Source organism: Marmota marmota, unplaced genomic scaffold (assembly GCF_001458135.2).
Source record: "Marmota marmota marmota unplaced genomic scaffold, marMar, whole genome shotgun sequence".
Classification (NCBI taxonomy): Eukaryota; Metazoa; Chordata; class Mammalia; order Rodentia; family Sciuridae; genus Marmota; species Marmota marmota.
The window spans coordinates 9571670-9589812 of NW_026000076.1; the positions used below are offsets into that span (position 1 = coordinate 9571670).

General features: G+C 37.6%; 1 protein-coding gene across 13 annotated transcripts in view; it reads left to right on the plus strand.

The window, feature by feature from the left end:
- LOC107155117 (guanylate-binding protein 5-like) overlaps window positions 1-18143 on the plus strand; it is a 33389-nt gene that overhangs the window by 8119 nt on the left and 7127 nt on the right. For 3 of the 13 annotated variants that reach the window (XM_015500909.2, XM_015500910.2, XM_015500911.2), the window contains exons 8-10: window positions 853-1065; window positions 1921-2023; window positions 2317-4959. In XM_015500909.2, coding sequence (XP_015356395.1) covers window positions 853-1065; window positions 1921-2023; window positions 2317-2672 — 672 coding nt within the window. In that variant the 3' untranslated portion in view covers window positions 2673-4959. Of the gene's footprint in view, window positions 1-852; window positions 1066-1920; window positions 2024-2316; window positions 4960-17422; window positions 17629-17778; window positions 18119-18143 lie in introns of those variants that run through there. The other 10 variants (XR_007351711.1, XR_007351712.1, XR_007351708.1 and 7 more) reach the window with 8 other exon arrangements.

An 18143-nucleotide genomic window follows, 5' to 3' on the forward strand; every position in this document is an offset into this window, starting at 1 on the left:
TATTCTAATTCATGTGGTTTAGGGTTAACAGAAGGAAAAATATTACTGTGAATAACACAATAAGACTTTTTAAAGAAAAACAATTCCTATTATACTAGAAAATAATGATATTTGCCTATGTGTACATATTGTCACTTTTCATTTGTAAACAAAATGTAAATACCTGGGCCCTTTAGGGTCTGAAGTTTTCCTCTATGCACACAGCTCAACTTTACCATGTTACACCCAAGAGCTAAATTTGAATTGATTTCATTCCTTTAAAACATTGTATTTACAGGAGATAATATTGGCCAAAATATATTGTTGTATTCTTTGCATGTTTAAATACATAAAAACAAATCCCATCATTATATACAACTACAATGAACCAATAAAAATGTGAAAAGAAAAAAAATTGTATTTACAAAGTCATGTTTTATCTTTTTATTAAGCAGAGAGAATTGTCATTTGGATCTGCTAAAGTATGAGCTATCTAGGATTAATAGAGCAAGTTGACATCATTCCAGCTAATTATTCACTTCTACTTCTTGAAGGTAGAAAAATCCTGAAACCAGAAATGCTGAAAAAGAGTAGGCTGCATTTAAAATGAGGATTTGAGTTTAGAGGTCTGTGGACATAAGATCACATCTAAAGTAGAAATGCAAGAGAGGGGTTTCAGGAAATTTCATACCCCAAAATAAATGCCATATTTTATAGACTATCATTCTTGTAACTATTTCAGGTTTGCTGGGAAGGGTATAGTCTTGCTTATATTCTTTGACATTTCTTAAATAAATAGAGAATCTCTTTAAAAATAAATTTCAGAAAGACTGAGGTGTTGCTAATATCTCCGTGGGTTCTTTCCCTTTGAAGACCCTACTAGATGCAAAGCAGAATGACATTTGTAAGCAGAATGAGAAAGCCTCTTCTGATTGTTGCTCAGCTTTACTTCAGGATATTTTTGGTCCTCTGGAAGAAGCAGTGAAGCAGGGGCTTTATTCTAAGCCAGGAGGCCATAATCTCTACCTTCAGAAGACAAAGGAGCTAATGACAAAGTATCATCAACAGCCCAGGAAAGGAATACAGGTATTTCCCAGGATTCTATCTATTAATTATGTGAAATGCTGAGGTATCTGTTTTAAAAAGCCATTGAGGACAGGACATGCACACAGGAACAGAGGTGCAGTTTATGTCTCTGCCTCAGAGTTACTCTGTAACTGAATGAGCATGCCTGGGAATTATGTACCTGGTGTTGGTATTTTAGCACAGGATGTGGGTGTGCTAATGATAGCTGTGGAATTAAACTGAACCATCACCATAATCACTAGAATTCTATTGCAAACATGAGTACTGACTGCAACAAAGGGACCATTTTTGGCTATACAGAACAGAGTTCCAATTATTGTAACTTATTTAAGAAAAACTATAATTGGTTTAAATATCTAAAATCAAAAGTTTTTAATATGAATACTTTCCAGAGTTCAAACAGTGTCCTCAATTGTCTTCTTTTCCTTTTCCTTTCCAACCCCTATTTCATTATTCTGCTCCATTTTCCTGATAATTGGCTTCATTTTCAAATAGACTTGCCCCACATGACAACCAGGAAGATACAACTGAATAAAAGTTCAATTCCTCTTAGTGCCTCAATCCTCCGGGAACAGAACATGTCTTTCCCAGCATCCTTACCAGTCTTTAAAACACTCAAGTTGTAGTATTTTTCCTTCTGTGAATGAGTTCTCTTCATCAAGTGGCCTTGGGTGCTCTGATTGGCCCAGCCAGGTTCTGAACCCCACCTGTGGAGAGGCTTGATGCACCTCTCCATCAGGTGCAGGCAGAGCGCCTTCTAAGAGGAAAAGATGATTGATGGAACAACAAGTATAATTGTAGCACATCGCTAAACACAATTTCCTGGATCTTACTGTGTGTTTTTGGGGTTCCTAGGCTGAGGAAGCTCTACAAAAGTATTTAAAGTCCAAAGAGTCTGTTCGTAACGCTGTTCTACAGACAGACCATGCTCTCACAGCGAAGGAAAAGGAGATAGAAGGTGAGAAGAGAACAGAAGTAATGCAAGAAAGACAAGAAATGTCCAGAAATTTGAAATTCATGTATCCTGGCCTAGCTGAGATCATTCACCTAGATCAAGACAGACAAAGAGGCTTCTTATCCCCACAGGTGGTATCTGAGTATGGCAGGATCAGTTGCAGTATGGTTATCTGGAAGGAAAAACAATGGCAGGAATTTTCTGTGTGGGTTGGAACAATAAGGAATGAGAACAGGAGGCCCAAGGGAGGGACAGAGCTGTCCTAGAAGGTTTATCCTTTTCCTTGTTCTCCTCAGAGGCACGTGTGAAAGCAGAGGCTGCCAAGGCTGAAGCAGAAAGTGCAGTGGTGATTCATAGGCAGATGCAGCAAATGATGGAGGAGAAGGAGAGACTCCATCAGCAGCAAATAAGACAAATGGAAATAGAAATAGCAAACATTTTGGCACAGCAACACAGGAATTTGGCACATCTGCTCCAGGTATTGAATCAGTTGTTTCAGCCTAGGGTTGTGTTTCTGTCCTTTCTCTATAAGGATGAGAGCATGAAACAGTGTGGGGAGATGAAGAGTACTAGGGTGGCTCGGGGCAGGGACTGTGGCATCAGACCGTGGGGTGTGCATCCAAGCTCCACTGTTACCAAATACATGGTGTAAGCAAGTTATCTATGTCCTCTGTGCCTGTTTTCCTCTTGCATAGAATAGAAATAGGGGTTAGACATATTTGTTAGGTTATTGTGATAAGCAAGCACATTAATATTTGGATTTAGAATGGTGAGTGGAGTAGAATAAGAATATAAATTATTAAATCTATAGCAAGGCATTTCTGTCCCATAGTGATTAGCCTTTTCTGTTAATTTGTTAATGGCTTTGGAAAATCCTTTGTCCTGATTATACCTGTTTCATCAATTTCATCTTGCATTTTGTCTTTGCTGTTGTCCTTGCCTAAGTCATCTCTGGTTCTTATGGCCTTGAACTTACAGTGCTTGTTTCACCAAGTCCTGTAGTTTCTCATCACTCAATAAGCAGGAGTTCTTCTCTCCCAAGCACTGTACAAAGCCCTCTGCATGCATTCTCTCATCTAATCTATTTACTGTGAAGCAGAACTGTTGTGTCCCCAGTTTTATATGAGGTTAGCGATGCCCCAAAGAGATAACTAAATGTGAGTATCTCACACCCTTGTGAGCCATTGAAGCTGCCTTTCCCATTAGTGGTATCCTCAGTGTTGCTGCTCCCTAGATTCTTTGGCGAATTCCTGTGGGAACACCTCATAAGATAGACAACATCCCGACATTTTCCCTGGCTTACCATGGAATCTGTGGATACCAGATTTTCAGTAACTACCTCAGGGTATTTTGGGGATTATAGCTCTTTTCTGAAAGGCATTATGGGCAAACTCTGGTGTTTGATCCCCTCATTCTTTTCTTGTACTTGTCCCTCCAAATTTTGGTGACCTGGACAATTTCCCTCATCTAAGGCTCAGACCTCGCCTGACTGAACATCACCTAGATATTCTGTTTTTGTGTCAGTTTCTTCTCTTACAAACACCGTTAATATTTTCCTAAAAATGGAAAAGAGGATTGGGAAAGAGGATTGAAGTCAAGTTGTGACTAAGATTACTCAAGGAAATCGGGTAGTGTAGGTGAAAAAGGAGCCTTGGGATGGAATTCTACAGACTCCAACATTTCAGGGACTGGATGTTTCTGGAACTAGAGAAAGAGGAATGTGACTAACTGTAGAAGTAGAATGGACCTACCTAAGTGGAAAAGAAAAATATGGAAATGTCTATTGTTTCTGTGCATTAAAGGTAGTAAGGACAAGTCAGTGGTGTAGGCAATCAGAATGAGGCTGACCTTGCTTATTGCTAAGTTTTATTGTTTTTATTTATTACTTCTCAGGAAAGGGGTGACATGATCCCTCAAGCTCATATCACCAGGTTTCATGATCAGATCCAGCATCTCCACCGTGCTAGTGATTCATGTAGCATACTCTAACGTATTGAAAACATCAGAGCTTCCTCTTCCTATTTCTTTTCACTGAAGATGAGAAACTATAAAATGTGGGACAATGAACATTTAAACAATCCCAAAGCCTTTTGCCTAATCTTTCATTTTGTCTCTAGGTATGACAAGTTACCTAGGTGTTGTTAACCACAGTCAAATGGAAATTGTTCTAGGTTTTGGCCTCTGTTCAGCATCACTCTTGCTGCTGGCCCAGTGCTAGATGCCATCAAAAGGAGGCCCCAGTGGTAAAGTTAAAACAATGTGCCCTTCTCAACTGGGTGAAGGCTGCTCTTCTATGAGCAATGGGGCAAATCATCAGCATTGTCAGTTGACCTCTGCATGGAGAAATTCTAAGCTTAAAGCAAATAATGTTATGATGAGATGGACATCTCTAGAGGATGAAAGGAAATACTACTGTAAAATTGTGTCATGTGCTTAAGGGCTAAAGAGAAAGCCTTTTCCTTTGCATTCATCCTCACCTGAGTTAGTTCATAGCTCAGAGAATTTTATAATAGAAAACATTGGTCTTAATATTTATGTATTATTTAAAATCCTTTAGACCTCATAAATAATAGGCATAAGTAATGTGTAATGTGCCAAAATTCTGATGATGCTCATTTAGTTTTATACTTTCTATATGTGAAAGTTAAATCCTCATAACCTTTTCAGTCTTTTATGAGAGCCTCTTGATTATTTAATAATATTGATTAAATGAATGTATCTGTTAATACATAGTTTTAACTATAAAATATTATTAAGCCATAAATCTATTATGGTTTTAACTCTTTTTAAAAATGTTTCACAGTAGTTAAATTCTATGGGGAAAGCTTCTAAATTTTCATCAGGAGATTAGGAATTTCTTTAAAACTAGAATTAAAATACACTTTGCTATGCCTTTCTATTTGTTTTGTTTAACTCCAATAAAAGTTTTAAAAATTGTAGGAATACTCCACAAAGTTACATTTCTTTATCCCTTATAACTACTTAATTATGTAAAGAATTAACAGTGGGGAGATATTAGAAGTCCATCATTTATTTTTTAGTTGCTCAAAATGTTTTTTACTTATATACAAAAGAAAAGCACATTAGTGTTAATATCTGTACTTTTTTTTTCCTGTTCTTTGAGAATTTTATTTCTCTAAACTTCTTGTATCAGCAAAAGTCTGCTCAGCTATGTTTCTAGACTTGACCTCAACTCTATAAGGTACCAGCACACTGGCTGAGCATTTGTTTAGCAATACTCTATAGGAATCTTTGTGAGCTATGCAGACCACAAAACAGAAAATAACATGTATTTTACACCTGAGGAAATGGCATAGTTGGAAAGAACAACTTTCTTTATCATTACTACTCATCTTCAACACACTTTTAAACCTGGGTCATACCATATTTAATCTGCTTATCCAAAGTTCCCACCATTTATACTGTTAGTCTAGACCACACTACAAATAATCTGACATCTAGCTCACTAACACTCCTCTAGTATCTCTCCACCAAATAAGAGGTCTTCCCCTTAGAAAACTCTAGAGGAGCAATTTGCTTCCACCAGTGGTCCACAAACTTTCCTTCCCACCAGCTTCCTTGGCTCCCATGTGTCCCCACATACTCTGTCACCTAGAACAGAACTGTGTCACTGGATACAAAATGACAAGAAAAGGCACTGAAAGATGAACAGGGACAGTTTTTTAGTACTAAGAACTAGACTATGTATTTCTGTCCCCATTGATCTTATTATCATGAAATTAAATGATTAAATTATTTAGGTACAATGAAAAGTGAGGAAATAGATTCTCTCCTGGAGTTTTCATATGAATCACAAACTTGCTAATGCCTGAGATTAGCCTCGCAGACTTCTGATTTCCAGAATTGTAGGGTATAAGCTTGTATTTATTAAAATATTATTTTAGTTGTAGATGGATATGATACCTTTATTTATTTATTTTTATGTGGTGCTAAGGATCTAACCCAGTGCATCACCCATGCAAGGCAAGGGCCCTACCATTAAGCCACAACCCCGGCCCTTGCTCTTATTCTTTCTTCCTCTCTTTCTTTCTTTCTTTCTTTTTTTGTAACATATTTATTTTTATTTTTTGTAGTTGTAGATGGATACAGTACTTTTATTTTATTTATGTATCTTAATGTGATGCTAAGGATTGAACTCAGGGTCTCACAAGTGCTAGGCAAGTGCTCAACCACTGAGCTACAACACCAGCCCTTTCTAGCATATTTTAAGAGATAATTTTACTGAGCATCCTGAGTAAATGTTTATTTCCAACATTTCTCAAGTTCTATGTTGTCATATAATAGAAGCTTCTATACCACATGTGCCATTTTCTCTGAGCATTTTAATTTATTATTACTGAAATGTTTTTTAGAAACTCAGATCTCACTCTATTATAAGTTTTGAGTCACTTAGTTGGTGGTCATTTGTTACAACGCAATAGTAAACGTGTACAACTTCTTTATTCCTTAGCATCGTAAATAGTTAGTAATAGCAGCTAATATTTTTTCAGGATTCACCATGTTCCAGTTGTGGTCCCTGTAATAACACATCTATTGCTCACAAAATCCTATGAACATGAAGTATTGCTTTATTGTAATTATCATTATTTAAAACATTTTCATGTTTATTAGTGGGACTATTATTAAAGTTATTAAATTTAAGGCACTGAAGATAATTAAGTCATCTCAAGGCAATACCACAGGAGGCTTTTGAATCTGGACCCCACATTAATAACCATTTTGATATTGTCTTTCTTGTCATGCTTAATAAAACAATAGTAAGTAATATATTAAAATGTAGAGAGAATTACTGAAAGAATGAAAACCAAAAGCACAGTGTGAAAACAACATAAAAGTACTCAACACAAAAAAAGAAGATACATTGTTAAAAATAAAGGTTAAAAATGTGGTAATGAGTCTTGAATGTATAGATCACCAATGGAACAGAATAGAAAGTCCAAAATAAACTCTATAGGAAGTATGGAGAGTAAAGGTGGACTTCTAAATAGAAAGAGACAACTGCATGGCAAACTTAGAAAGAGACCAAATCAGATCTTACATTCTACACTGAAACAACAACAACAAAAAAGTTTAAAGTGTAACAATATAAACTGTACTTAAGAAAACCAAGGTTATATTCTTTATGAACCTATAGGAGAGGGCCTTTCTATGAGTCAAAAGTATCTTGAAACTTCTCTTGATCCTCTGTCTCAATCAGTTATAACACAATCCCTTGATCCTTTTCAAAGCAAGATTCTAACAAATTATATCGCCTTCTCTGTTTTTCAAAATTATGAAATATGACACATTCAGAGGAGTACATCAAATATAAAGCATAAAAATTATAAAAATCACACCCCAGAAACATAAATTGAGCATTGCTAAAACCCCAAAGGAGTGTATTACAACCTCTGACTACCCTATTAGAGACAACCAGTATCACAACTTTTGAATTCCTCATGGATTATATCATACACAAATGATGTCTGAAATAACGTAAGTTAGTTTGACCTTCTTTCTAGATAAATCAGATTTTATTGCATGTCTTCTTTTGTACTTTGCTTCATTTCCAAAAAGATATCAATAAGATTCTTCTATTTCATTGTGTAGTTGGAAATGTATATATTGTATATAATAAAATGACTTTGTTTATTTTACTATTGATAAATATATAAATTCTCAGGTTTATCTTTTCTGAAATATTATTCAGTTGATTTTGAAATATGTATGTGTGTGTGTGTGTGTGTGTATGCACAATTGCCTTGTGTAACACCCCTAGGAATGGACTTCCTAGGTTAGAGGAAGTGAATCTTGTCCTTCTACATCAGCTTTGCCATGACTTCAGAGTCTTTCTTGCATAATATGATTGTTTCCACACCAAAATTGCCCACATTTTGAAGTACAGGGGCTGTGCTGTATATGGTAATGTGTTGTATCATATTGAGATATTAATTTGCATTTTTCTCAAATAAATTAGGTGCAACACTTCTTCATGTGTTTGTACACTAGTTCTTTCTCATGTTTTGTGATGTCTTTTTCTATCATATTCTGTCTTTTTCTTGATTTTTAGGCATTCCTTAAATATAAAGGATATGAGTTTCCTGTGTGTTATATGATTTGTCAATGTCATTTCTCATTCTGTGATTTGCTTTAACACCTTTTATGGAATTTTTGTGAAAAGAATTTTTGACTGTAGTCAACAACATTTTACTTTATGGTAGGAGGGATGTATGTGTGATTGCCTGTGTGTATCTTCACATCTATCTACATGGTGCTCCTTATATATTTATTTCTCTAAATGTGTGTCATTTGACCTTTCATATGTATCTGTATAAATTTCTGCAAAAATTTAAGATCTATGTAGTGTGAATTATGGGTTCAAAGTATTTTTCTGAAAAAGGATGACCTATTTTCCCAAAACAATTTAAACAGAAGATAGTCTTTGTCTCCAAACTCATGAAGAAATTGTAAGTTTGATAACAATATATGACTGTTTATTTTGCAACTCTCCCAATTCTTTCGGCCTGTTGACCCACTCAAGCACAAATATAATGATGTATTACAAACTAAAGAATCATAAGAATTATGTCTTATTTCTACTGTGCTCAGTCTTTCTACAATGTTCATCAAAAATTTCTTGGCTGTACTTAAACATTTGCATTTCTATATAAATTATTGGATCATTCTGTACCTCCCAGAAAAAAATCATATTTTTTCTTGGATTACATTGAATCCATTAATATTTGTTTTCATTGTTTTTATAATTTGTAAAACTCTGTATTTACAATTAATAGACAAGTAAAACGAAGGCTAGTAGAATAGAGGAAGAGAGAGGAGGGGAAGTGTGAGGGGAGATGGAGATCATGAACTGAAATGGATTTTCATTCATGTTTGAGTTTATCAGGATGAACCCAGAAACTATGTGTAATCATTAAGCTCTAATAAAAAATAAAATAAAAATTTTAAAATCTCTGTATTTACATTTATTTACAAACATTGTCACTAGGTAAAGAATTTGGAATTGCCATTTTCTATTCAATATCTTAGAGATGTTTTTTCTATTTTATCTCACTTGTAGAGTTTCCATAAATAACTGCTCCTATTTTTATTTTTAATTCCTCATATGTAACATTTTCTCTAGTTGCCTGCAAAATGCTTACTTTATATTAGGTTTTATTATGTTGCCTATGATGTGCATGAGTGTGTTTTCCTTGCATTTATTCTGCTCGGTTTCTCTGCACTTGTGGATCTGTGGTTTGTTGTCTTCGAGTAGTTTCAGAAAGCTCTCAACCATGTTCTCTTCCCTTTCCACTTTGTCATTTGGAATCCCAATCATATTTACAGTAAACTCTTTGACATTGGTTTTGGGGATGCCCCAAGCTACTGGGAACTCAGCTATCATTGATTGTACTCATGAATCTCTTTGTGCTGCTGTTTTTTAATTTCTATTGACCTTTTTCCAGGGGCTCTGATTCTTCTCTCTGTTATGTTCATGTGTAGTATTTTGTTGAGCCCACTGAAGAATTCTTCATCACTAATATTGTGATTTGTGGTTTACAGAGTTTCCACCTGACTGTTAACAATTTCCACTTTCCTGCTGCAAATCCACATCTGTTCATGTATATTGATCACCTTTCTGCTAGAATCCTTAAACATCATACATATATAATTCATCATAATATATAATTCTATATATGTTGCTTGCTTTAGCTCTTTAAAATCAATAGTTTTAACTTCATTTTCCCAAGTGTCTCACAATTTTTTACATCATTCATTGCTGAAGAAATAGTTGAGAATTGTATGATAATATTTGTGTTGGAAATAGAAATACCTCTTTTGTATTAAGATGTTTGGGGCAAGCATGGGTTCAGTGTCATCATACTTCAGCTGGATTTGAGTTTCTTTTTTATGGATAGCTACCTTGAAAGTACCACAAGCCTGAACTTTCATCAGTGATGTTCTGCAACGACATTGATCTTTATGTAAGGTCTAGTGTGCTAGAAAGTCTGTCTCAATATTGCTGTGACATTTCAGTTTTAGCAGACTCTGCATAGCTATCTCACATGGATATCAAAAAAGTGATACTATTCCTGTCTGAGCATATTCTCCAGACCCCAAATTGAGTACATGTAAAAACAACAACAAACAATCAAAGAAAACCACAAATTAAAGCAAAACTGTTTCTAAAGAAGATACTACATTTATTTCGGGGGTTCAACTAATGGAACAGAGAAGAACTTTATTTCAGTTAAATAAAGTCTCATTAAACTATCAGTTTAGGAAAGTATTTCAACAAGCTTTCCTTAATCGATATTTTAACTTTTATGAGGCTTACCGAATATCATTTTAAGAGATGTTCTTTCTTGCAACAGCTTGAAATCATGGAGCGAGAAGAATGATGCCAAATTTGCTTTTTTCTTCCGTTATCAAATAATGATCATAAATCTTCCTTATGGTCAGAAAGAACAAATAAGCCTGAATATCTTCTTTTCTAGAGTCATGTCTTCATACCTGCATGAACAAAATGAAAACAAACAAAATGTATAAGAGAGGGAGAGAGACAGACAGAAAGACACTGACATTTTAGATCCCATTAATAGAGAAAGGACTGTTGTTATTTAGGCTTGGACAATGTGCGTGTCTACTAGGTATGTCCCTCTCTGTCTCAGTAACTATAAGAACACTGTACTTAGCCCAGTTTGAATTCGTCTCCAGAAATTGCCAAGTTTAATTTCAGGATTAAAAGAAATCTCTATCAGATATGGTTGCATATATCTAAGAGTTATACTAAACGTTTGCCTTTAAATATTCTGTGATTATATTTTACATGAGGAGTTCATGGCAACCTAGAGAGAGGTTATATTTTTTCTAACTGCACTGCAAGCTGGTATGGCCAAAGAGAGTAAATATAGATTATTTGTACATCTGTGTCACAGAATTTGAGTCTGCACTTCACAAATTCCTCATTCCTCTCTTTCTGTCTGAACCTTGTAGATGAGTAAAATGGCTTCTTGGGAATAGAATCAAGGGATACCAGGAGCCAGCCTCCCTGGATGGTCCTGTGGTGCAGGGCTTACCCTCAAGCCAAAGGGGAAGGGACATAACATATTTTCCAAACTGTAGCAACAGCCTCTTGATGAGCTCTCTCTTTCTCCATTATCTCCTCTTTATGCTTTCTTTGCTCCTGCTATCAGATTGACAGTAGTGAAAAATAAAGGCTGAAGCATGCCTCTGAAAGACAGTCCATAGCCCAGGTGGCCACTGATCTTTCAGTAAGCCCACCACCTGCAGTGACACAGGTTAACCTGAACCATTTACTTTCTGTCATTATATACTCTCTCTCATTCCATTTCTTTGCTCTAAAATAAATGTTCTACAATATCTCCTTGCTAAATTTGAGGAATCCTTCAAGATTCTAAAGAAATAAAGCCTCCTTGTGATGACTTCTGCAACTTATCCAATATAATTTATCATTGTTGATAGAGATGCTCAAACACTTTGTAACATTAACACAGATCCCTTCTCACTTTGTTTTGTAATTCATGCCCTCTTCAAGATAAAGTTTTATTAGGAACTGAAAAGGTGGACTGGGGATGTGGCTCAAGCAGTATAGGCCCGGGTTTGATCCTCAGCACCACATACAAACAAAGATGTTGTGTCCCCCGAAAACTAAAAAATAAATATTAAAAATTCTCTCTCTCTCCCTCTCTCTCTCTCTCACACTCTCTCTTTAAAAAAAAAAAAGAACTGAGAAGTTTGCTCTGTCTTTCTTTACATATTCAGTGGTTCTCACATTGGATTACATTTTACCAGTATAATATGCCCTCAATAGTTGAAGGAAAAAAATAGCATTTTTCAATTTTATATAAAGACAATTGAAAAACTTGATCATGAAATTTTACTTTGATGCTGTGTAAGAAGAGTACAATTAAAAAGCTGTGTTAGGAAAGAGTGTTTATACATTCACTTTAAAGGTGAACTTTCCAATAAAAATGTTTTACCACTGACTTAGACATTGAAACTAGGATTGCTTTACAGTTCTAATGATCTATAATCATTTTACTTCTGATAATTCCTGCATTAACACAGGATCCTTTGGAGTATACCTCATATCCCAACCAAAATATTCTGCTCCTGATTCTCAAAAGCTCATGTCCATCTCACAATGCAAAATGCATTCAGTCCATTACTAATAGTATTATTTTCTTTACAGTTTCAGATTGCCCAAATATCCACATCCAAAGTCTCTTTTGACACTCCTGGGAAACTATTGGCTATGAAACTCTATAAAAACCAAAAGCACGTCACATATATCTAATAAGTAATGGCACAGAGTCAACCTTTCCATTCTAAAAGGGAGGAATTGAGGCATAGAAAAAGGGATGGGATCAAAACAAGATCAAAACCTCACCAGGCAAACAGATCCTATATCTCCACATACAGCATCTAGGACCCATGGTAGCAAGATGTGCACAAAAAAAGACTTAGGCAGCTGTGTTAGAACCATTCATTTCCACTGGAATATTTTGAGGAATGGTACATAATGCATTTCAGAACTCCGACCCCAAGAAGTCAAGAAAGAAAAGCATTTATTCATCAACTTCCGTCCCTTTGGGATGAAGACTGATCCCACAGACTTATCTTCTAGTTTGTACAGGAATGATTTTAAGTGTGTTCTAATGAGAGATCCAGTCTGAGCATTAGAGAAGTCTTAGGGCAGGAAAAATAGCAAAGGCATAGGCCTGAAGCAGAGTACTCACCAGCATGAAACTTGTTCCAGCCCAGGTAGAACTGGATGCAGTAACATAATCTGGAGTACAAATTGGACTATAAGGAATATAATTTAGTCTCCCTCTTCTCCAGTAGAACCAGTCCTTGATAGAGTCTCTTCAAAAAGTGTATCCGTATGGGTTATGGTCATTTATGAGACCAAAACACCTGACCAGAACAACTTAGAGGTGGGGAAAAGTTGACTTTTTTTTTTTTTTGAGATCCTGGTTTCAGAGGTTCAGTCCACTGATGGCCAGCTTCATATCTCTAGGCCCAAGATGAGGTGGAACATCATGAAAGAAGAGTACAGTGGAAGGTAACTTCTTGATTCATGGTAGCCAAGAAGGAGAGAGAGATATGGTGGTGGTGGTGGAGAGAGACAGAGACAGAAAGAGGGAGCGAGAGTAAGCAAAACATATACTTCAAAGAAATGACCACAGTGATCCACCTCTACCAGCCATGCCTGCCTTGAATTACCTCCCAGTACAGTAGTCCTTTCAAATATTAATCCACTGAATAAATTAATTTATTGATTATGTTACAGCTCTCATAATATAATCATTTCATCTTATGTATTAACACAAGAGCTTTGGAGGACACCTCATATCTAAGGTGTAAAAATTCATTGTCACCAGGAAACTCTGCAAGGATTTATTAAAGAACGATTAGTGGAAAACTAACTTCCTGTTTACAGTGGCTGATTTTATAACCATAAATGATATTCTTCATCTGCCTCTCTTCCCACTTGCCTTGGTCCATCCCAGTTGCTCTAACAACACTATAGACTTGAAAGTTATAAATAATAGAAATTTATTTCCCTCAATTCTGGACCCTGGAGAGTCCAAGATTGAGTTGCTGCTCAGGGCTCACGTTCTGCATCCAACATTGCCCCTAGCTGCTGTGTCCTGACATGGGGGAATGGTAAAATGATTTGTTTGTCCCTTTTGACATCTGTTGTAATGACAAACACCATTCATGAGGGCAGAACATTCATGATTTGATTATTTATCCAAAGCTCCCACCTCTAATACTATCACCTTGGGGACATATGAATGTTGGAGTGACACATATACTCAGATTATAGTACTACTTAGTAGGTTTCCTTATTCTCAGGGACACTTCAGATGTTCTATGTTCTTTGTGAGGTGAACCAAATCATCACCTTAAGAAGTCTGAATTCTCAGTGACATTGATTTTGAACTGTGGTTGCTGGTTCTGTCAGTTCAACATGGACCACAGAAAAGCCATGTCATGCCCTGTATTCCAAATAAACTCCTTATACCTCTACTGTGAAGAAGTAACTATGGTTCCTCATTGTAATCAAGGTAAATTATAACTACCAGTGTTTAAGTAGTGGCGCATTGCTGCTTAAAATTTATTCCGAAAGATAGTGACTTACAAAAAATATTTTCTCATAGTGATTTAATCAGTATTTTGGTCAGAAATTTGGGTCAAGTTTGGCTGTGAGATACTTCTGCTCCAAGTGGTTCCAACTGAAAATACTCTGTTGTATTCAGACGATAAGTGCACTTGTCTACAGGCCCATAATCTGTGGCCTGGTTGAGGATAGTTAGAGACATGGGCCTGTCCTTCATGGTCTCAGACACTGAAAACAGATTCAGGATTTTGGCAGGTGAATGAACATGCCAGGTGCAGTAGTGATAGTAGACATACTTTTTTGGAGGCAGCAATATCTTCCCCCACCCCAGTCTGTTGAGAGCCACAGCCCAGTTGGAATGGCCCCTGGCATTTTGCCAGAAGTAATGGTTGAGAGGTGAGCCATTAAGATGATGCTGGATTTATTCAATCGAATATAGACCCCTGCTGTCCGCCTTGGGCGCCCACTACTTTGGAGTTCTCCCAGGAATTCCTGGGGAGTTCATGTTGGTTGGTGAAGTTCCAGTGTAGGGAGTTCCACTTGGGGTGGTGTGCCTGAGAGGGGCCACGTGGGTGGTGTTTGGGAGAGTTCCCGGGGAGTGTGCATGGAGTGCTGTTGGAGTTCAGGCAATAAAGTTTCCTGTTTGAACCTACAAGTGCCTCATGGCGGCTCGGTTATTTGTGCCCAGCCAGACTGCGGCACCAATCATTCCAGAGGCCTATTTATATGCCGGCCAAAAAGAAGGCATATTGCTAACAGAAAATAAGAAGGCATATTGCTAACAGATTAAATAAGTGAGGCCATGCCCACAAGAACATGTTTATGACTCTGAGTACATATGCTGCATCAAAGTGTTTATGACCTTGGCTACATACTAAAAATAGCCCACCAGAAAGCTTGAGGAGAGAGCCTAACTATAATTATCTTGGGCCAACCCTACAGATCCCATTTATAAATGTCATTTGAAGTTCCTCCATGTTTCTAATCCAAATTTCTAAAACATAGAGCTTCTTGTTAGGATATCCATTACTGTTGGCCATAGCCTGGGATACCCCCAGTTCAAAGCCTGAGAGAAAGGTCTGAATGAAAAGAGTTTTCTTTTTAAAAAAGTGATGAACAGATAAAATATAAAGGTTCTAGGTAGAGGAGCAGCAAGTCAAGCAAGGATGCACTAGTACTGATACATCATGGAGAAGCTGTCAGGCTTATAGAAAAATGGAATATCCACTTAGTGATGTAACTAAAACACACTGTGGGATTGTTCACTGGCATTCAAGGTGTAGTATACAATTGATGAACGAACAGCCATTGCAGGCTGGCTAAATATATAGGCCTGGGAACCAAGGGATTAAAATAGAAATGTTCCCATGGACTCATTTGTGAATCTCTGATCCTCTAAACACTTCTTGAGTTCCTACTGGACCAGAGAGTTGATTATCAGGGTGGAGTTAGGCAGTATTTCTCCCAAGGGTCATAGTAAGGTGGCACTAAATTTAAATCTGTAGCTGCCATGTGGCTATGTTGTAAACTTCCTATTACACTAACCAGCAGGCAATGAACGAGGTTGTTTTACTGGCAGACTTAACTGACCATGATTTAAATGAGGAGATTGTGCATGATGCTACTCAAGGATTCATTGGGAGTCTTGTGTTATTTCTGTGGTCTGTTCAAATGTATTGGAAGCAAGCATAGCCTAAATGGAACATAGAATCAGATTTTTTTTTTGTCCCGTATGAATGCACAAGAAGAACTTCTGGCTAAGTATGAACAATTTAGAATGGGTAGAAGAGGGAAAGATCTTGAATATCAATTATGACCTGAAATCGATGGCAGTAATGAGGACTATCACTTAGACTTTCCTATACGAGATACATTAAAAAAATTATGACTAGCTGAACATTTGAAGAAGTCTTGAAGGAAAGAAGTGGATTTTCTGTGAAATATGAGGAGATCTGGGCAGAGAGAAAGGGGTCTTCACAGATGGTGTGGGTGTTCCAACCATCTCCCCATGTCTCTTACCCTTTCTGCACATTCCAATGGCATCTTACAGCAAACATCAGAGACACCCTATCTGAGCATTTGCTTTCAACCCACATGTGGGCCAGGCCAGCAATGCTAGAGGGTCAATACTCCCAGTAGCAATCCCCATTCAGATATGAAAGGAAATGGAGGCAAAAGCCCCCATCCTAAAGGACAGATTCCCAGGCAGATTTTATACTGTTTCCTAGACTTAGCTCACGGGGCTGGGCTCACAAAATGATCTTCTGACTCTGTAACTTGGTTTTATTCTCTTCCCATCTTCTCTTTCCCTCTCTGCTACTCTGCTTTGTAGGATCACCTTCTTAGCAAATCCCTCAATCTCAAATCCTGGGCTCAGGACTGGAACCTCAGGAAACACAGTCTAAGAACCCCTGTGTTTATTTTAAATTACAGATAAAAGCAACAGTCCTGTAGCATTGTTGTCAGAAAAAATTGAGATCTAGGGGCTGGGAATGTAGTCAGTGGTAGAGCACTTGCCTAGCCTGCATGAAGCCATGGGTTCAATCCCCAGTACTGCCCCCTTATCCAAAAGAACCAAAGACAGAATAAATTGAGATTTAATTATTAAAAAGAATCATGGTACTGGTGACAATCATGAGAATACACACCACAAACCAGAGGACTTCAAAGAGTGCTTGGGTTTGAAACTTAAGATCAATTAATTGGTAGCTCTATAATTTTGAACAAGTTAAAAATCTCTCAGGGCCCTAGCTCTTTTAAATTGGGAGAAAATATTTGTGGAATATTTACTCCACATAAACTAGTGAACACTGTGCATGGAATATAGCAGACGTTTAGAAAATAATTTCCTTGCCTGCATTCATTGTGTACTAAGTGCCAAGACCTTTTGTCATTTCCTGTAAATTAAAGTTCTCAACTATGGAACCTACTGTAAAAGCAACAAACTAATTCCTATGTGACTGCAAATACCTTTTCAGAAAACCAGACCTCAAAAAATATGTTCTTCCCAACTGGAGGTAAATATCATCATATTTCAAAAGAGGTAAAACACACTTGGAAAACTTGCAGAAGCTCTCCTTGGTAACATTTCTCCTTCAGGAACGCTTTGCAATTTCTGGAAAATTAGGCCAAATATATCCAAACCTTCCACAAGAGGTGCTCAGAATATCCCCTGGGCACCATCTAGTAACTGAATTGAGTCTGTGGTTTACGTTTCCTGTGGAGAAGTTTGAAAACCTCTTCTGACTTTTGGCGTGCTTATACTCCATATCCAAGGGTCTGCTGGGAGGTGGGAGCTGGAGAAGAAGGAAAATCCCCAGGATTGTGGGAAGATGCTCATCAGAACTCATCACAGCTAAACTAAAGGACAACTGTTGGTACTGACCCTGACCAAGCCCTCCTTAAAGCAGGTTTTCTGCCTGTTCTAAAAGATCTCTGCTCCGGATTTTACCTAGATACGGTAAGATCGCCAGCAGGGGTGGGAAGAGATTTACGAGGTTCAGTTAGTTTTTAAAATTACCCAGGAGGTCGAGGGAACCGGCAGCTCATGAGGAAGCTGCAGGTTATGGTGAGAAAGAAGCCGCTGCCTAACCCCCCCGCCCCCCGCCCTCCTGCGGCTGCGCAGGCGCTCTCGCCCCCGCAGGTCCCGCCGCGGCCTGGCCTGCGCCATGCCCCCGCTGTCCAGGAGGTCCTCTGGGTACTGCGCCTTGGCCCTTAAAGATGGGGGAATGAGCCGGTCTAGGGTATTTTTGTGTGTGTGTCACTCCGCGTTTCTGGAGTTTTATACCTTCCAATATGGCGCCTCAGCCAGCCGCACCGCGGACTCCGGGGACGGGAAAGAAACATCTATCAGGACTGGGTGCAGCTTTGCCTGAAGAGCCCTAGGAAACACAGCAGGAGTAAAGTGAACTTTGGTGTTCAGACAGGCAGCAGAATTCATCAGTTGTCTGGTAAGGTTTTTTTTTTTTTTTTTTT